The sequence below is a fragment of the Osmerus eperlanus genome, chromosome 14 (genome assembly GCF_963692335.1).
Source record: "Osmerus eperlanus chromosome 14, fOsmEpe2.1, whole genome shotgun sequence".
In the NCBI taxonomy this organism is placed as follows: domain Eukaryota; kingdom Metazoa; phylum Chordata; class Actinopteri; order Osmeriformes; family Osmeridae; genus Osmerus; species Osmerus eperlanus.
The window spans coordinates 15,132,719-15,152,953 of NC_085031.1; the positions used below are offsets into that span (position 1 = coordinate 15,132,719).

The 20,235-nt window shown below is 44.7% G+C and overlaps 4 protein-coding genes across 5 annotated transcripts; 1 reads left to right on the top strand and 3 right to left on the bottom strand.

Moving 5' to 3' along the window:
* Positions 1-256: 256 nt before the first annotated feature.
* car15 (carbonic anhydrase 15) lies at positions 257-3,889 on the bottom strand. Its single transcript, XM_062478019.1, has 9 exons — positions 3,651-3,889; positions 3,518-3,544; positions 2,835-2,864; positions 2,524-2,700; positions 1,378-1,523; positions 1,137-1,229; positions 980-1,046; positions 666-826; positions 257-492 (listed from the first exon to the last, which is right to left on the bottom strand). Exons 1-9 carry the CDS (start codon positions 3,700-3,702, stop codon positions 271-273), a joined length of 975 nt encoding a protein of 324 aa, XP_062334003.1. The 5' UTR covers positions 3,703-3,889; the 3' UTR covers positions 257-270.
* Positions 3,890-6,497: 2,608 nt separating this feature from the next.
* Positions 6,498-14,619, bottom strand: dgcr2 (DiGeorge syndrome critical region gene 2). Of its 2 annotated transcripts, XM_062478359.1 has the most exons (13): positions 14,256-14,619; positions 12,942-12,977; positions 11,964-12,086; positions 11,599-11,685; positions 11,083-11,293; positions 10,809-10,885; positions 10,394-10,576; positions 9,853-10,056; positions 9,401-9,553; positions 8,803-9,039; positions 7,831-8,397; positions 7,542-7,759; positions 6,498-7,500 (listed from the first exon to the last, which is right to left on the bottom strand). In XM_062478359.1, the coding sequence occupies exons 1-11, from the start codon at positions 14,335-14,337 to the stop codon at positions 8,168-8,170; spliced, it is 1,623 nt and encodes a 540-aa protein (XP_062334343.1). In that variant the 5' UTR covers positions 14,338-14,619; the 3' UTR covers positions 6,498-7,500; positions 7,542-7,759; positions 7,831-8,167. The 2 variants fall into 2 exon arrangements, with proteins under 2 accessions (XP_062334343.1, XP_062334344.1); XM_062478360.1 differs by lacking the exon at positions 12,942-12,977.
* A 682-nt stretch (positions 14,620-15,301) lies between these two features.
* Positions 15,302-16,523, top strand: LOC134034048 (testis-specific serine/threonine-protein kinase 1-like). Its single transcript, XM_062478376.1, has one exon. The coding sequence runs from the start codon at positions 15,376-15,378 to the stop codon at positions 16,261-16,263; it is 888 nt and encodes a 295-aa protein (XP_062334360.1). The 5' UTR covers positions 15,302-15,375; the 3' UTR covers positions 16,264-16,523.
* ess2 (ess-2 splicing factor homolog) lies at positions 16,429-20,096 on the bottom strand. Its single transcript, XM_062478361.1, has 10 exons — positions 19,669-20,096; positions 19,365-19,533; positions 19,177-19,266; positions 18,897-19,063; positions 18,264-18,381; positions 17,857-17,987; positions 17,640-17,742; positions 17,344-17,453; positions 17,129-17,244; positions 16,429-16,990 (listed from the first exon to the last, which is right to left on the bottom strand). The coding sequence occupies exons 1-10, from the start codon at positions 19,813-19,815 to the stop codon at positions 16,711-16,713; spliced, it is 1,431 nt and encodes a 476-aa protein (XP_062334345.1). The 5' UTR covers positions 19,816-20,096; the 3' UTR covers positions 16,429-16,710.
* Between the last annotated feature and the right edge of the window lie 139 nt (positions 20,097-20,235).

Genomic DNA, 20,235 nt, shown 5'->3' on the forward strand with positions numbered 1-20,235 from the left:
ATAACATGGTCTAATACTTTATAATATAAGATATGAATAATATGGTAACATACAGGATTTGATCTACCGATTAGGATTAACATATGACAATGGAAATCCTTTAATTTCTCCTATAATTTCTTCACAGTATTGTATATTTTCTGGGCTCTACCACACCTGATTCTAATAATTAACCGGATGATGTGTTGAATCTGATTAGTTACTACTGAGGTTGGATCTACAAGAGAGTAGCTCCCCAGGGCTGGGGAGCCATTATACACCAAACGGGAGTCAACACATGATACAGATGAACAAGGCAAGCTGAAGCAGTAGAATGGACAGCGCTGGTTGGTGAAGATGAGGGGGGGCTGCGGCAGTGAGTAGCTTGGCGTCTTTGGATGCATAGACTTGACGACTGAAGGTCGGATGGACGTGTCGAAAGTTGTTTCGGAGGTTTTTCACAAGGTCTGCGTCTTCCTCTGTGGAGAATATCCCAGAGGCAAACTGTCTGACCTGAGGGGGACAGTTAATTAAACAGATCGTTAGCTCAGCTCAGTGGTGGAACATTTGGGGTGCAGATCAAGAGGACTAAGGTTTAAATCCCCCCGCCTGTGTGCACATTAAGGAAAAACATCTGCTGAATGAGCACATTATTCATACACGAATACTCAGTGAATCTGACAGACCTGAGAGTATGATAAGGAGATGGGAACTTGATAAACGGACCATACCACCACCGGGTAACAGGGAGGGGTGGTGAGGCTGCCATGGTAACGGTAGTACTGGCCCATGTTGTTCTCAGGTAATAGGCCAATCAGAGGGAATGGTTTGACCGATGCCGTATGCCCTTGAGGGATGCATGACCATAATGAGGAAGAAAAGTCATAATCACTACACAGGCTTTGACCTTTATAATACTACACAGGCTTTGACATTTATAATACAAGTAAGAATGATTCGATACCAATTGAGAAAGATTGAAACGTTGCTTGATACAGACCTTTATAAGCAACTAAAGAAAGTAGTTGTGATATCTGACTAAATGGGACATGGTCTGCATAAACAACCTGTGAAATGATAATAAAAGAATGTACAGTATGTATTAATAAACAAACATCACACAGTCCAAAAAGCATAAACTACTATAAAAAGTTTACATCAATGAAGAACCCCAGGACTGCCAAGCCGGTGGGGTCATCAAAGGCAGCTGTGAGGTTGGGATGGATCGACTTCATGTTAACGATGTGCATCTGTAAAGAAAAACACAAAAACTGAAGGAAAAAGAAACTCTGCTAATGTTTTAGGTTAACACAGACTTTTTTTTGCCCCAATTCCCCCACCAGAACGGTTTTGGGTTCAAACCAACACCACCAGTGCGGCCAGCATCACCCCTCTTACCTCCATGGGGTAGCGGCGCCCGTTCACCGTGTGCTCCGAGCCGTTGGAAGAGGTGCTTCCCCAGTGGAAATGCAGCTGGACGGTGTGATACACCCCCGGCAGACCTCCTCCGCTCACCGACATCCCGGTCCCCACCTCCAGAACAACTGCACACAAACACACACAGTCCATCAGACCTGACAGGGAGCATTGCACACAGCACACAGAGCCCTCGCAGAGAGCTTGCGGGCCGTGTCACCGGTAAGTGTCTCACGTTATGGTATATTTCATTCGTTTAGCAGACACTTTTATTCAAAGCGACAAACTCAAGGATGAGAAGGGTTCTGAGTGTTTCGGTGTTTCAGTGGCCAGTCAAGAAATTGTCTGTATTTACTAGCCACATTGCAAAGGAATACCAACATCTCAGCTACCAGGCACATTTCATTAATAGTGTCTCAGCTCTACGTTGTACTTGCTGTATGCCTATGAAAGTACAGCCAAACAGAGCAGCAAATGCATCATCAAGTTTGCGGATGACACCACAGTGGTCAGACATTGGTCTGATCTCCTCCAGGGATTTCACGGAATTAGCCGACAGGGGGGAGGTGTCAGACCTAGTAGCCTGGTGTCAGGAGAACAACCTGGCCCTGAACCAGCAAGACAAAGGTGATGATTATTGATGACGGTGATGACGAACTGGTTCCACCACAGCATCTTCCCCCAGGCGGTGGCATACTCAGCGGGTAGTTATCCATGGAGCTCCCCATGTCTGGACCACCCTCCGTAACCCACTACCTTCCCCCCTGAAGTATCTGCCTCCATACCGGACTCTACCTGTGCCACCACCACTCACCTCTGTTACCCAGCCCCTGAACATTCTGCCCCCCCCCCCCCCCCCCCCCAACCGCCCCACCCCAAACCATCTGCCTCCATACCGGACTCTACCTGTGCCACCACCACTCACCTCTGTTACCCAGCCCCTGAACATTCTGCCCCCCCCCCCAACCGCCCCACCCCAAACCATCTGCCTCCATACCGGACTCTACCTGTGCCACCACCACTCACCTCTGTTACCCAGCCCCTGAACATTCTGCCCCCCCCCCCCCCCCCCCAACCGCCCCACCCCAAACCATCTGCCCCCATACCTGACTCGTAGGGTAAACTCACTGGAATGTCCGTTGTTCTTCAGTTTCCACCGTCCTGATTGGACAGTGTCGAAGCCTTCCAGCTGTAGGGCCTCCAGAGTGTCGTTTCTGGTCATGTGATGATCCAGGTTGATGGGAGAGTGGTGCTCGTCCAGCAAGGGGTGGCAGGAAGAGTATATTTCCCCCCAGGCATAGGGGTCTGAGTGGGGCAAACTACACTGAACTTAAGGTATTCAAAGGATAACAGGGCCTATACTATATGAATGTGAAGTTATTTAACTATCTCTGTGTCATCTTATGCTCATAAATAAAAAAAATTATGTTATGACTTACCACACTGATTCTCCTCATAACAGAAATCATCTAAAGAGCAACGAGTAGAATGATTCACTTTAATTCACAATTTGAGTTCACAAAAGTAGTCTACTAATGAGCAGGCGTACAAATAATTACACTGGCAGTGTGTGCTATGTATTTAACCCTAAGGAGTAGCTTCACGAGAGCATTCGAAAGTCGGAGCCAAAGCCTAACGTTGCATAATTTGATTCAAACATTCCAGTTTAATATTTTCCGATAGAAAAAAACGAAGTAACAGTCGCTTTAGTATCGCCTCAGAAAGTACAAATTGGCAAGTAACATTGGCAGGTAACATTAGCATAGTAGTAGCATTTCTACGGCCGGACTATAATGCTAGGTAACTGAGCGCTGCAGTTAGTCTAACGTTAACTAAGCTAGCTAGCCTAGCTACACAACTGTTTCGGAAAATAACTTGCGCTGTGGGGACCGTTGGAAACATTTGGAACTCACTCTTTAAAAGGAAATTAGAGGGAGACTATATACATTTTATGTATCTGCAGGAATTGTAATATATTTAAATGATATGAAAGTCTATTGATTTAGTTATCTATGGATGAAGTTATTCATGTCTTTAATCATGTTCATGACTAAATTAGCCTAATTGAAATAAATAAAGTGACAACAAAAAGTGACAATGAAAAATCTAATTTTACACTTACCGCAATGACCATCATGACAGAAGTCATCTAAAAGAACCATTCATTAGATAATCTCTACAAATAGCCTATGTTATTAAATTATTAGTCAAATAGTTAGTTTAAAAAAATATATTAGCTTTGGTGTGCTACTTACCCGTGTATGAGCCACTGACAAACATCAGGAGGAAAGTGGTCGCAAAAATCATCCTGTTTAGATGGAGGTACACAGACCTAATATTTGTCTAATTAAGTATTTTCAAGGAGAGAAGCCAACTCGGTGCTTAGGGATCTGCGCATGCCAACCTTTTAACAGGACTTGCGGGGAATAGTGAGTGAACCCCCACCCCTCGTCTGGTCAGTGGAGTGTGTCATTATAGTGCCCTTTGCTGTTAACGCGCACCAGGCGTGGAGAGACTCCCGCCCTCGTTTAGCATAATACATGAGATAAGGGTTTACGTATATAGCTTGAGGGATATTGATAGAGAATTAATTAACGTATTAAGCTGAGTGGACAATAGAACCATAATGCTTTAACCTTTAGCTTCAGGTCCTGTGACGATATTACACGGAGATTGTGTTAATGGAGAATGCAACCCCATACCGTTGTTGGCTCCTGGATTTTCATAGATGATTAGAAGTCCGTCTCATCCAAGTAAGACATGTCACACAACAGCTAGGCCATATAACACAGCTGTACAAGGCATCGTCTTTGGTCTTAAAAGGGTATCACTATGGGGCTTTCTATAAATAATCTCCATCTATTAGCCAAAGGACAGAAACTCCCTGGGCAGTAGCCTACTCGTTCAGCAACACACTGCGTCGCTGTTCCGGGATTTCCCATTTCTCACCTTAATCCTCTTGACATTTGGTCACAGAGACTCAGAGATTGAGGCATTTCCTTGAAAATTCAGAAGGTTCCACCCAGACTGCCAAATGCCAAGTCTAGTGAACCATATGAGCCCATTGTGACTGAGCCCTCCTCTCCCGCTCGCCCATGTTAAGATATTTCCAATATTTTCTTAAATGAGTCATTCAACAAAAGTTATTCATGATGGACTTTATTTGGCATTTGATTAGATGTCTACCTCAGAAAAAAAAACTAAGCCCCCTGCAAATGAAGCATCATTTCGGGTTAAAAGCTATAAAATATAGCAAAATGTAGGCTATTAAATGTTGCATTTTACGTAAAACATTTTAAACCCATTTAAAAGTATTTTTCACACCACCATAGCTCATCAACAACATTAATGGATTCCTCTTTTAAAGATACAATAGGTAAGATTTCAGTAAAAAAAAGTACATAAAAGGAGGCCCTTTGAATCATTTAGCAACACAAGCAGCCCAGTGCCAGTGGAATGTCAATTTCTAATTTTGGAGCCTCGCTACTTTCCAGCCAATTATGTTCCAGCAATCCTGTTCCAGCCAATCACCTTCAGCAAGGTGGGCTTTCCTCCTTGGCTTATTTTGTCAAACCACTGTCAATCAAACTCGAGCTAGAGCAAAGCAGAAGTTTAGACAATTTGGGCCACTGTTTCTGATAATTGAATTTATTTTATAATTTTACCTATTGCAGCTTTAAGAAATAGACCTACATTAGCAGTTTCAACTCTTGTTATTCATTTGTCAATTATTGTGCATTTCGGTGGAGCGACAATACCGCCTTATGGAGGCCAGCAGCCAAATATTGGATGCAGGATTGACTTATTTCACTGTAGGTAAGCAATGAAATCAGTTTCTCACTGAAACATGTGGTTTTGTAGAAGTTAGCCTACACTAAAACTGTGGATATTGCTGCATCGCACTGCCAACCACTAGGGGTGCAATTTCTGCCCAGCTAAACTCATCCATTTCAGCCTCATCCCACCATTCATTTTTTCAAGAAACTTTCTGGTTTAAGTATTAATATCCTACACAATCCCTTTCTGGGATGTCATTATTAATACCTGTCGGTATTTTCACTGCCAAAGAACTCAATAGTATTTACGACAAATATCCAGTGATGAGGGCAATATAGCCTCCTCAACCTGCCAAAAATATTAAAACTGCAAAATACAGTAGCCTGATACGCTCATTAGGTGCCACCTGGTGGTTGACATGCCAACGGAAAATAATCCTAACTGACAGACCTAAGGAAGTGTTCAGCTTCTTTCCTAAGATGTTACACAATTTTCAAAGACAGAACCACTGTACAGAGAATGCAGAAGTTGGGGCATGGGGCTGGGTTTCCAACACATACAGAACAGAGACCTGTAGCCAAGCATCTGAGGTCTGCGCCTGGACCAAGACGAGCAGAGAACTTTCTATTTAAAGTAACAGGCCTACAATTTTAACAATGTTCTCTTAGCATGCCCCATTTTTTTTTGTTGTAAAGCATGCACTGTAGTTCTGAAAATATCTGGAAAACACACAAACCAGAAAACAGCGATCCAACCTTGAAGCGACATCCCCCTGTACACACATGCACACGCTACTTTTCCCACGATAGAGAACACATGATTTCCTTAATTAATCCACAACGGATTTTCTATGCTTAAAAAACAAAACAAAGAAAAACATTGTTAACAATGAAGACCTACGAGATAAACAAAAAATGATGTCACATACCATACACATTCCAACAAACACACACAGATGCAATTCTCAAAGCTGATCTGAAACCATTTTAGTGTTGGTGGTGATATCACAAAGGGGACATGAGGCGTATTATGAGGGTCCTCGACACAGCTGGCTTGAAAACCACCCTGTTAGGAGCCTTTGTGCTTATACAGGCCTGGCATTGAGACCTTTCAGCTTCTTTGACCTTTCAACTTCACAGGTGAAAAAGCACAACTAAGTAGCTAAACCAGATATCTTTGCGTCACAAGAGTATCAAGTGATTGTCATAATAGGGTTAAATTCAGTAACTTCAATACATTCTCTGTAGTTTGGAACCAAGTCATCTCTTGGGGGGGGGGGGGGGGGGGTTGTAATGTGCATCACTACGAAGCAAAGAAAAAAGGAAAACAGACAAATGCCAGGCCATTTTTACCAGACAATATAAAAAATGAAAGCAGGTACAATCTTAAACCAGGTTTCATAACCTTTGGGAAATAAAGAAAACATACAATGGATCATGGAACTTACATTTCAGTGGAACTATCATTTTCCATTTCAGTTCAAAAACATGTTGTATTTCAAAATACCGTCACTCAATCGGTATTCTCAAATACAAAAAATCATTAATGCCACATCTAAAACATGAGATGTGCAAAATGTTTCACCATACAAAAAGTTGTGTTGATACAAGACAATGCATACTTAGACTTATGCACAAATAAATCAACAGGCGATCAATATTCAATACAATTTATCAAGAGAAAAACTGATTAGAAAATGTAAATGCCATGATGGGATATTAACAGTAAAATAACTCTTATTAGAAGCTATATTTGCGTTGCCAGCTACCATTTTCCTTCTTGTGTAATCAAACTACGCTCAAATCCCACAACAAACATCACAACCTACCCTATTAAATAAAAGTATACAAAAATCAACTTGACCTTAAAACTCACAATAGCTCAGGTTTCACATATTTTTGTTTTGTCGCAACATCAGGGTACAATGTTGCATGTCATAAAAAGACTGAACTGTGAAGTGGAGGTCTGTGTTTGGGATGGTTTCTGTGTCACTTATGTTTGTTAACTTTTCTTTCCCCTGCTCTATTGACAAACGTATTATTATTATTATTGCTGGTCTTGTGTGCACAGCACTCTCACCTGACCGACCCAGCTGTTGAGGTGTGTCACCCCCCCCCCCCCCGCGTACCTCATGACTTCTGCAAGGTCAACAAACCTTGTAGCAAAACCTCTTCAACCCAAGTTTTGTGAATAAACCCAGAAGACCTCTACAAAGCATTAGTGCGAGGAAAGGGAACTTTTCAAAAGGGGTACAGGAAAAATGCATGGTCTTTCCCTTCCCTGTCAGAGAGAAGATGCTCGTCCAAAAACGTTTGTCCTATAACGACGCTCTGGATAAGAGCGTCTGCTAAATGACTAAATGTAACGACGCAAAGCAAAATGTCACATAAGCTGGTGTGGATCCTTCTTCCCTCATCTCTATTTACCAGGCACAGACCTGAGGAAGTATTTACAGCTGGGAACCTTGTACATTAGGCTAAAACTCAAACAAGGAATCAAACTCTGAGTCCAATTTAAACTAGAACATGAAGCATAGCTTCACAACCTGGTATAGTGTTAAATGTTCTCTGTGCAGAAGCAATCCTCCCTGCCCCTCACTCCTCCTGGTTGTCTTCCAGTCCGTAGAGAACCAGTCTGCTCCACCCTGCAGGTTCAGACAACCAGTCTGCTCCACCCTGCAGGTTCAGACAACCAGTCTTCCAGGTCACTTGTAGCTGGTGAGTGTCAGGAAACACAACAAAGCCTCCTTCAGTCCAGCCGTAAAAAAGACAGAGAACCAGTTTGTCGAGAGCAGTAGACTGGTCCATCTCCAGCCGCAGTCAAAAGTCGAACCACCCCCTCCTAGTCCCTCGTCCACCCCCTCCTAGTCCCTCGTCCACCCCCTCCTAGTCCCTCGTCCACCCCTCCCCTAGATAAAAGGACTGTTCTGCCCTGCAGCTGCATGGCGGGCCGGTCTGTCACCTCTCCGTCTGTCCAGCCCCTCCCTCCCCCGCTCCTATACCACAGTGCTGAGGGAGGAGAGGCTGCTGCAGTCTGCAGGCCTGCAGTCAGGGGCGTGTCCATCGGTGGGTGTGTCCGGACCCACCAAGAGGGTGCTGCTGTCGATGGAGTCCTCCCGCACCTGGGAGGACTGCGCCGGGGACGCCTCGGGGACGGGGACGTTTGTTTGGAGGACTTCCCCCATGGTGTTCATCTGGCCGGGCACCATGGGAACCACGGTACGGCCTGGGGGACAGACAACAACACTGAGGAGGCGGAGCCAATGAGGAGGTTATGTTCTGTGGGTGGGGGGGTTAATGTAATGAGGGGGAGGATACTAGGAGAGGTTTCAACGTGAGACGGAGAAACCTAGCTGTATTATACCCTGAGGAGGCGGAGTCTGGGAGGGGTTATGGCCTGAGAGGGAGGGGCCTAAGAGGGATTATGCCAGAAAGGGAGGAGCCTGAGAAGGTTTCCACAAAAAGTTTCATGTAAAATATTAGTTTTGTACATTTGTTTTGTAGGACTGTTGCTCATTCTTTGTCCAAGTAAACTTTATTTGTATAGCACTTTTGATAATTGTGTAACAAAGTGTTTTGCAATAATCAAATGAACTAAAAGCCAACTGGGTAAAGTGAAGAGTGGTCTTACCCAAGTCCACATAGAGGATACGATCTGGGTTGATGGACGCTTCGTAGGGGGGTGGGGGGTCGTCCGGGTGTTGGATGTCGGGGTATTTGTAGGCTGCGTAGGGCGGGGGAGGCTCCTGGAAGTGAAAGGCCCCTCCTTCCCCATCGTCTGAGAGGTGCAGAGGGGTCAGGCCTGTGCCGAAGGCATCAGGACCGTAGTCAAACCCTGGGACTCTCCTGCCCAGGTTGAAATGATGCACTGTGGAGGAAGAGGGAGGCAGAGATGAGAAACTACAGCTAGAAGAGATGAGAAACTACAGCTAGAAACTTCAGCTATTCGCATAGCAATATCAAGTAAGACATCGCCATAAGAGGTACCATCATAAGAGATCACCACATGACAAGATATCTTGATCTGACAGGCCGAGGCAGAGCAGAGGGGATTTCCCAATAGATCTTCTCAAGTAATCAAATGACAATGCAATTATTTTAACTCTTGTTATAAAGAGGTCCAAGGGTCAACACTGACATCCAACAGAACACCTTCCGAGGTGACTCCAGCCCCCCCCCCCCCCCCCCCCTTCTCAGTCTACAGCGTTCAGGAGGGAGGGTGCACTCACGGTTCCCTCCGATCAGCGTCTCGATGCGTTCCCGGCGGCGCTGCCGCAGCCTGTGTACCATGAAGAGCAGGAGGGAGAGGATGAGGAAGGACGAGATGCAGCTGACTATGAGACGCATCCCACTGGCCATGGAGTCAAACAGACTGCTCCCATCTGCAGGGGGGAGGGAGGAAGGGAGAGAGGAGAGGGGGAGAGGAGAGGGAGAGAGGGGGAGAGGAGAGAGGAGAGGGGGAGAGGAGAGGGGGAGAGAGCGAGAGATGGCAGAGGGAGGTAAGAGAGAAGGGGAGAGGGAGGATACAGTGAGAAGGGAGGGAAAGGGGAGACGGGAAGGAAAAAAAAACAAACACCAAGTACAACCATGGCAACGTCCCAAGAGTAAATTCACACGGCATCCACCGTCCTCCATGAACCCTCCCGAGCCAGCTCCCTGTATGTGAGCCGTCAGGCCATACCTGGGTCCAGGCAGGTGAACTTGCAGCACTCCTTGGGGTCCTTGCGGAAGTGCTGACAGCCCTGTGGCCTCTCGCACAGCGCGGCCACGCACATCTCCGGCTCACCGTCGTGACACGTGCAGCTGAGGCAGGGGTCATCCCCCTTAGGGGTGAAATAGTAGCCCTCGTTCACCACGTTGTCCTTGATGTCCACGCACGTCTGCCCTGCGTGGGCGCACGTTGGAGACGAGCACACGTGAAAGGAAGAAGTAACTCAGTATCAAATGTCACACTGGTGGCTGGTTTTTAATTTGCATTCAGAGAAGACTGATTTCCCTAGTCCGTGAGTCTAGACTGGGGCTACATTTGTCACAGCTAGCTAGCTATGAGGATGCATTAGTCAGTGTTAGATAGCTAAGGGCCTGTATTTGTCAGAGACAGCTAGCTATGGCTCTACATTTGTTAAAGCTAGCAATCTATGGGGATGCATTTGACAGGGCTAGCCAGCTAGCTCGCTCTGGGGATAAATGTGTCTGAGAGGTGTGAGAGGGTGAGCACGTACTCCTTTTGCAGAGGAAGGGGAACTTCTTGTAGCAGTTCTCAGCGTGCCAGCTATGCAAGCCCCGCTCGTTCATGTTCTTGATCTGGAAGCGCTGAAGCTGGGCACAGAACACGTTGTCCTGAGTGGGGGACGCGTCCTCGAAGTTGGCCAGGCCCTCCGGAGGCAAGAACACTTGCATGGAGCCTGAGCAGGGGGCCAAGAGGACAGACAGCCATGAGCTTCACAACTAATGCAGATGCAGACACTGCTAACAGGGGGTGAAGAGTTTCAACTCTTCAACACATACTATCACTATATATATAGAGATATATCTATATAGATATATATATACACATTGAGTGGCCCCAGCAGCATACAATGACATATGTGATTAGAACCTAACGAATAGATGAAGACAAATCAAGTTCGCACCCACCTTTATATGCCACTTCCCATTTGCCCTCCAGAGAATGGTTCCGATTGGTGATTACGTACTGATAGCCCACCCAGAACCTGAACCACAAAGATAAAAAGTAAATAAGATTAAAACAGAACACACAAACATCTGGTGAGTCCAAACAGAGCTGCAGATGTAACCAAGTTGAATGGGTTTGAGTTTGAACCCCGGTATGGGCAAGAGAGGGAGGAAAAGATGCTCATGAGCAAAGCCATGAAACCTGTGACTCAGACAAAGCGGACAGGGCACTCACTTGCACTGGTCCCTTCGTTCGCACACATTCTCGTCAAAGTCCACCTCGATCTTGAGGATGAACTGAAGTTCCTCGTTGGTGACGAAGGTAGCCAGCGAGCCGTTGACTTTATGGCAGGTGTCCACTGCCTGCCAGTAGTTCTCATTCTTCAGGTAGACCTTGTAGCAGCTTGCGGTCTTCTCATAGTGGTGCCAGCCACTCGGGCATTTCTCTGTGGAGCAAAAACAAGAGTTAAGTCTAGCTCAGATGTAGAGAACTTGACTGTAGATCAAGATGTTGCAGGTTCAAATACTCCCCTTTGTGTATCTTTGGATTATAGCGTCCGCTTTATGAAGATAGATTTCGAATGAAAGAACTAACAAAAACGCACTCAAGAATACATTTTATCTTGTTTATCCACATGTGTAAGTGCTTGAAAAAAAACACCAGCTGCCGTTCTGATTGGACGGCATGTCTTATTATAGGTAAATGTGGTTTTTATAGCTGGATGTCTCATAAAAGGACGGGGCATCTTACTGTTGAAGCGTACAGGCTGGGCCACACCAATGACATCTTCCACCTGGTCGAAGCCGTTTCCAAAACGGAATCTCTCCTCCTTTATGGCTGTCAGGGGAGACAGGGAAGGAAAGGGAGAGAGAAAGGAAAAAAGAAAAGTGAGTGTGGGGGGATGGGGGTGATGGTGGAGAGAAGTCTGGAGGGGTTGTGCGAATAAGAGCCAGACAGAGTACTCCATTTGCTGAATAGAGCTTCAAAAAGAACTTAAGTTAACAGCATGCGATGAGAAATGAAAGCCAATCATGTCCCGCCCTGTGTTTGGGTGGCCGGCTTAGGGGCGAGGGCTGAGGCCACGCACGAAAGGTCAGGTAATTTGTGTTACTCACGGGGACAGTCCACCTCGTCACTCTTGTCCTCGCAGGCCGTCCAGCCGTCACACTGCCAGGCCATGGGGATACACTGCATCTTCCCACTCCGGCAGGCGAACTGGCCAGGGCTGCAGCGGAGCTCTGGAACACACACACACAGAGAGGCAGGTGAGACGTCTCGCACGCCCAACAGCCTGTCAAACAGACACACAGCAGTACGAATCTGTCCGTCGGTCTATTGATCCATCTATTTGTCCCTGTCCTTCCATCTATCCGTATGTCTATTTGTCCGTTCATTCATCTGTTTATCAGACTGTCTACGTTTCCTGTCTATCTAGCTATACTGTTATCTAGCATTTCTGCTCCCCGATAGAAAAAGCCTTAGTTTACAGTTTACTTTACCAGCAAGTTACATGACAGAGATGCAGTGATTGTGTATCTAAATAATATATGATGATAACTGGCTAATAGGCTTGTAAAACAGTGCAGTAATAATGCTGTAATAAGTCAAGTCATTTTGATATTGTATTTTAAAATCTTTATGACACACAGAAAAAAAGAATGTCCAGAATAGTAAGTTCTCTGATCCATGCAGGAGCTTTAAAAAGACCCAGACTCCAGAACAGTAAAACCCAAAATTCTACTCCAGCACAAGGCCAAGACCAGAACCTTCAGCCTGGCATTCTCATGTCGTCCTTGACGACATACAGTAACACAAGAGCAGTGCTAAGTGGGTCAGAGTCTCTATGCCATGTGTGATTAACATGAGCCCGGCCACAGGGATGGGATCACGCTCAGGGCTTTCACCTGCAGAGTGAGCAGGGCGGATCTAGCAGAGGCGACCCTTCACATTCTCGCCTAAAAAAGTGGTCAAGGCCCAGAGGCATCAGAAGTGCCTGATTGAGGCTACCCTAAATATCACTGGAGAGGTTGTTCTCACACGAAGACTAACCCACGAGCAGACTTCTAACATCAAAGGCTCGTTGTACGGCTTACCTGACGATAATCTTGTTGCCAGAGCTAACCATGGACCTGAAACAAAATCGAAATAAATTTGAAAAGAAAAAGCAAGATGAAGTCATCTCAGCATGGCCCATTCCCTCTGTGAATCCCATGCTTGGGGTAACCCTAACCCTAACGGAAACATATGGTATGATGTTGACGTCTGTGATTTACACTCTGACAGTACCGTATACTCTAAAACAGGAAGGGATTTTGACTCCCAAGTGTTACAGAAGGGGGACCCTCCTCCTTGTGTAGAAGCTTCCCTCTGTTCACCAGTGGATAATGGTGCCTGGAGAATGTGTCTAGTTTGGGGGAGGGCCATCTGTCCAAGCAATGCAGGTGGTTGACTTAAACCAAATGGGGCTAGGACCACCCACTATTGTAGGTGCTTCTAAATGTAAAATCTATTCTATTTGGGTCTCCTATTTATGTTTGTCAACAGATGGCCTCTGGGAATGTTGACAGTAATTTATCAATACCGATAGACTTGTGAGCTTGTTGACATAATTGAAGGGTATGTCAAAATTCCCGTTGATATACACACCATATTGTATATCAGCTGAATTTGCTTTTGTTGATAAGACCTGAGAAGATAGAACCTGATCTTTAACCTGCTGGTTTAGGACGAACATCCAATGCCAAAATGGCAGGTCTGCATCTATGACTTTTTACCTTAGACGCCAGTGAAATGCCATCGAGTCTGACCCTAATCGCTTGGGACTACTTGGCTAACTAAAGACGTTAAATCCCGCTTGGACATTAGAGCACCTGTTCAAACAAACAGCATTAATCTCTCGTACACGAACAGTGAAACAAGCACTTTGGTAAATTGTCTGGGTCCAAGAAATCTCTCCCACAACAAGTTAAAATTAGAATTGCCTTCTTGGCCTGATTGTTATTGTTGACTGACAGGCTAACTGGAGATTTCTAGTATTAGGATTCCGCACAGGGTTGACGGGGATAGCAATTATGCAAAAGCTCAAATCCGTTCACTGCACTGTTATAGGTACTTAGTGCAGCCGTATAGCAAAATGATGAATACACTGACTGTCACTCATAATATGATGCCATAAAAAATACTGGCAATGCATGCATACTTCCTTGTGCTAAATCCACAAAGCTAAGTGTAATAGCCCGCGCATAGACAAGAATTACCAGCGGACGAAAAAAATGTGTACCGTGGATGCAGATGCCGAGAAGAGACAACAGAGCTAAGAAGCAGGCCTTGCAAACGCAGCTAGCATAGCTAATGGCTATGTAACTATTTCAACATATTTACATGCAATTGCATAATGGCAATATTACCTGTCCGTGGTGGATCTGTTACAGTGAGGACGAAGAGGAGAGAGAGAATGACGAAACTACTGCTGTCCGCCTTTGGCAACATTTATCCTCCATTCATAATAACTCTCTACTCAGAAATAATTATACCCAAGGTTTGAACCAGAGTTGGCTTTCAACCCTAGCGGCGCTAAAAATAGTATCTAACCACTCACATTCATTACTGTAAGAGCGTTGGAAACACTCAACCAAATGACGTAATTAATGTAATCATCAGACACCAAACTCCATTCTTAATATTGACTCTATCCCCAGTCTTGTGGTTCGGCCTGTCCCCTAGTTCCACAGCGGATCTGAAACAAGATGGCTTCGTCCTCCCAGCTAAACCACAACAATCCCAAACACGCAACATAGCCTATGAACGGAGGGTTCGGGGGCGGGGTTTGTGCAAGGATACATTTTGGCAAGATTCGCTCTCATACAGTTAATATCATGCAGTCACAAACATGGGCCCGAATAAAAGTTATAGGATATTCGTAGAAGAAGATCGCCCGCATTTATTCATTATTTGCCTTTTTTTGTTTTGAAAAACGATGAACAGCAATAATAATAGGCTAATATTTATCTGAAAGTAATAGCCTGTAAATTAACTTGTATTTTTACATTGCATTGAGTAAGCAAATTCTAAAAGTATTGTAAGCAGGCCAAGTGTAATGGGATATATGTATATTATGCGCAGAACTTAATAAAGACATGGGATGTCTGGTCAAAATATGGTAATCAAAATAACTAACTTTTAGAAACAAATAGGCTATGACACTAGCCTACTACAATTGGATGACACTATTTCGCTTAAGGTAAACGTGTGTAATGGTGTGGTATCCATTCACTATGAGCTTGATAATGCAATGGTAAAATAAAACGCCTTAGGTCAAAATTGATATATGCCTGCTATTTAATTGGCTATGTGTTTCACTGTGACGCAATAAATATGTAAGAGAAAGCTCAGGTCGTAATATGTCATAAATTACCATTAAGTGTAGAATGAACATTTGCTTGATCAACTTGCAACCTGCCAAGTTTGACATGGGGTCAAGCACAATGGTGAAGTAGAATCAATTGTCAACACAATTATTAATTCACAATGGACGATTCCTGGGTCCTGAGGAAAAGAGGATATACATTGGGCATCAGTCTGGGTGAGGGGTCATATGCAAAAGTCAAATCGGCTTATTCTGAGCGTTTGAAGACGAATGTTGCCATCAAAATTATCAACAAAAAGAAGGCTCCGTCTGATTTCTTGGCGAAATTCTTACCTCGGGAACTAGAGATCCTTGCGTCTCTGGACCACTGCAACATTGTCAAAACCTTCGAGATCTTTGATACTTGCCATGGGAAAGTGTACATGATTATGGAGCTTGGTGTGCAGGGGGACCTGTTGGAGTTAATCAAATTTAGAGGCAGTCTACCTGAAGATTTCTGCAAGAAACTATTCCGACAGCTGTCACAGGCGATCAAGTTCCTGCACGACCTAGATGTTGTCCACAGAGACCTGAAATGTGAAAACCTACTGTTGGACAAGAACTTCAACCTCAAAGTTTCTGACTTTGGTTTCAGCAGGAGGCTCGGTTACGACGGGGATGGACGAATGGTTCTGAGCGAAACTTTTTGCGGCTCTGCGGCATACGCTGCCCCGGAGGTACTAGAGGGAACCCCATACAACCCCAAGGTCTGTGACGTCTGGAGTATGGGAGTCGTTCTGTTCGTCATGGTCTGTGGGTCTATGCCCTTCGACGACTCTAACATGAAGAAGATGTTGAGGATTCAGAAGGAGCACCGCGTTGTAGTACCACGCAGCCAAACCGTCCCGGCAGAGTGCATAGACCTAATATCTCGGTTGCTTAACCCGGACGTGGCCAGGCGAATAGAGATCAATGATATCATTGAGCACCAATGGTTGCAGGACAAATGCAAAGCACAAGGAAGTAAGAAACCATCGGATTTACCCTCTACATCTAAAGGAGCCGTTTAGGCAGGTACGATACCTCAGCGGCTTCATGATGCAAAAATTACGACTAGGTCTAAACGTAAAATAAAGATATTACATCTTTGTGAACATCGAGGACCAACATCTTGACAATGTTCTGTTCAAACTGGAAACTGGTTCAGGTGTTGGGATAGAAGGGTATAACTTGGCAACATTTAAAGACCATTTTAATGGAAAATGCATAGAACAATGAGAAAACCAACTTGATTAAGGGCTGTATTTACAAAACTAAATATTGTGCGAAATCCTCATCATAGTCGAAGGTTCTTACCAAATCAGTATATATACAGTTAAGGGATATTTCAAATCTTTACACTGAGAACTTACACATGATTTAAAATTTGAATAATTGAACAATGACCTTTAAACATATTCCTAATATGGGATCTTGGGACATTGCTTCAAATAAGTCCTTTTAGTGACAGTTTAACCCTAGAAGAAGTCTGAGGCTTTCCTTCTCTTTGGGAGCTGCAGCAGGTCGTCTGTGATGGAGGCGGGGTCCTGAGAGGCAGGGGTCCTTGCCTTGCCCGGTGTCGGAGTTCCAGAGGGGGTGGAGGGGTCACCCAGGGGGGTCTTGCAGCCTGTGCTGCTGTGGGAGGGTGATGGGGTGTAGCTTGCCCGGAGAGCTTTATCTGTGTATTTGCTTGAGGTCCGGTTTACCAGCCGCTGCAGGGCAGGGGTCAGAGCTGGGCTCAGACCTTTAGGTGTGAGACTGGGAGACAAAGTTGTGGTTGTTAGGTAACACTACAGCATATAACTACATATTTTCTCTAACAAAAGCTTAATTTTACAATGGCTAAAGGCCTTGTTGTGATGGTCATTTGAAAACATATCCAGATATATTTCCTACCTGGCCAGGTTCTCTGTGACCTTTCGTAACGCTTCCTGCTTCTTCGCTCTGTTTTTGGCCGCTGCCTCGTTCGCCATTTTCAAACCCAATCTCTCTCTTCTTCCTGGTTCAGGAATCTGTGTGCCCCCCAAAAAAGTTTCATCATGTTAAATCGTAGTTCCATTACATGTGAGCAACAGCAATAAAGAAAAGAAAGCATAGGCCTGTAGGCCCACCTTGAAGCATGGCCCGTGGTTTCTCTCTGTAAACGGAGTGTCAGACCCGACCAGGCGGAAGGGGGTGCTCTCGATCTCACCCCAGGTCATCAGAGGGGAGTCTGCTACACCTGAGTGCACCACACCAGATCATATTATTTTTTATTATATATTAGACACAGAGTGATAGATAGACACAAATTACACTCATATTGGGTTATTATCAAGATGCAGATGAACACAAGTCAAGGCCAGCAGCCTGATTTCTTCGCTAGGAAATGAGGTGCTATACTGAGCTAAACAACATGGATCCTCACCTGGTCCCGGTGAGGGAGAGCCTTCGTAGCCATACCCGTTCACCGTAGGGCCCTCGTGGGGGATGAGTTCTTTGCCATCCGGACCGACTTTACCCTGTTTGAACTGGAGAAGACATTTTTGGAAATGAGATACGTTTGACTTTAACCAGTTCAGCTGGCTTCTTTGAAAAACAGTAGTACAAATAATTACAATTAAACCATAAAAAACGAATCTTACCTGTGCATTGAGAGCGGCGGCCTGCTGAATCTGACACTTGTTGAGAGCTTTGCTGAAGGGGTCTCCAATGAAGCGCGTGTTCTTGTGCATTACTTCCCTCGGCTTCTTAAAGAGGTTGTCATCTTTAACACCTGATTAAGTAGATCATACACATGTCAAAACTCACGAGTAGATTTCTGAAACCATCTTAATGCAACTTCTGTTTAATCCCATGTCTTTATTAATCTCTTATGTGTATATTTCAGTTGTGAGTTTGGCCTCGCCACACTTCTATCCAGCGATATATGACATTGAATAAATACTTATACACACACATATATATATATATATATATATATATATATATTTATCCGACGGGGAGAATCTCTTTGGTGTAAAATAAATCCTACTAACTCAGAAGTACTCACCCTCTGGGTAGTACATGAGAGCATTCTTGGCTTTGTATTCCCAGGTTTCCAGTCCAGCTTTAACACACTCCAAGGCCTGCTTCTCCGACGAGGGCAACGCCAGGTTCTCTTCACGCCTCTACATGCAGGAAGAATCAAGACATGGAGTCAGGTGGCTGAGCGGTTAGGGAAGCGGGCTAGTAATTTGAAGGTTGCCAGTTCGATTCCCGGCTGTGCAAAAATGACGTTGTGTCCTTGGGCAAGGCACTTCACCCTACTTGCCTTGGGGAGAATCTCCCTGTACTTACTGTAAGTCGCTCTGGATAAGAGCGTCTGCTAAATGACTAAATGTAAATGTAAGACATGTCTACAAGATTAATCCACATACCGGAGGTGAATTATTTAAACCCAATCCTCAATATGAATACAGCCCGCGCGTACCACCTTTGGTAGCTAAAATAGAGTTTATGAGGGCTGTTGGGTTGTGTTTGAGATTCAGAGGACGTTACAAACCCTAGTCAAGCATGGGTGGAACCAGTGAGGTAAGTATACTGACACTTGTTACACTTGCAACAAGCTTTTCCAAGTGTTCTCTCACTGAAATTGAGATTATCCCAAGCAAGACACAGACAAAAAAACTGTAGAATAGCCTACCTGTTTGTATTCAGCTTCAGCCTCATACAACCACGAGTGTCTCGCTTTCTCCTTGTCATCCGCAAGCTCCATGATCTGCTCGAACGATGCGTTATCCTCGCTGGTGTTCTTGGCCAGGAAACGATCTAGGCAGGGAAGCTCCTTCTCCTCGCCTTCCTCCTTGTTCACTGCCATTCAAGAAAGCATACAAAGAAACGTTTCTTAAATCAAATCATAGGACATATTAAGTTTACAATCGAAGGTTATATAATTCCACTGTAATTTGAGGGTAGACTCTTACCCCCATCTCCTCCTTTCGTTCCAGTCCTGTGTTTTGCAGATGGAGTTGCTGGTCGAATTTCTGGTGTCTCAAAGCTTGAGGGAGTAACGTCTGAAAAAGCAAGTTGTCTATCAGTTTTCTGGGACGGGGGAAATGTAATGTTTAGCAAGCTAGTTTGGTTAACAGTCACTTGTAATAAGTAAACGTACAAGGCGCAGTGGAACGGGGTGTAGATTTGGCCATAGATGAACCATATCGGATGGATATTTCTCTCATCTTCTCGAGATCCCCGCATTCCTCCGCTTCAAGGTAGTCCTTTTGGGCTTGCAGTTTTGTCACGTCGGGGAAAAAGTCTCTCTGAATGATCTTTTCAAGGCTCTGTGCAATGATATAAACACAATTAACAAGGGAGTAGTTAGCTCGATACTCGTAGCTACGTAGGTCGGTGACACCATATTGACTATCAACAACAATTGAACATGGATACGTTGCGGTCTGGTGGCGTTAAGTTACCTCTATGTAGCCTTCTTCATCGAGAACTTTTCGGTTTGACTTATTCTCTTGTTCGTCTTCGGCTTGCTGTCGAACAGCAACTGTTGTGACTGTATTTGATATAACAAGTGGTCCCGACATTAACGTCTTTCTCACACTCCCGTCCATTGTCGCAGTTGGCTAGGTTAGCTAGGTAGCTAGCTTACTAGCTAAGACTGAGAAAGGCTAGTCTTGATCTAGAGGCCTGGCTGCTATTAATCGTATTTTTAAATCCAAACTGAATTCGGAGTTCTCGTTTGTAAATTATATATCCCGTAAACGCGTGTAAGTGTAGCTAAATGACTTGGATCAAGTTACCGATCTACAATGGTGAGATGTCGATGTTTTTCTGGAACTCATGCGAACAACGTAGACAAGACGACGACCTGACGTCACCGGACCTTGCAGTACGTGACAAAAAAAAAAAAGATACAGACCGACTTCACGTGCTCACTTCAAACATCATCGAGGATTGGTTGTATAAAAAAATGGAGATTGACATTTAAATAGCCTACCTTATGCTTTAAACGCAGTAGTCGTTGATTTTCT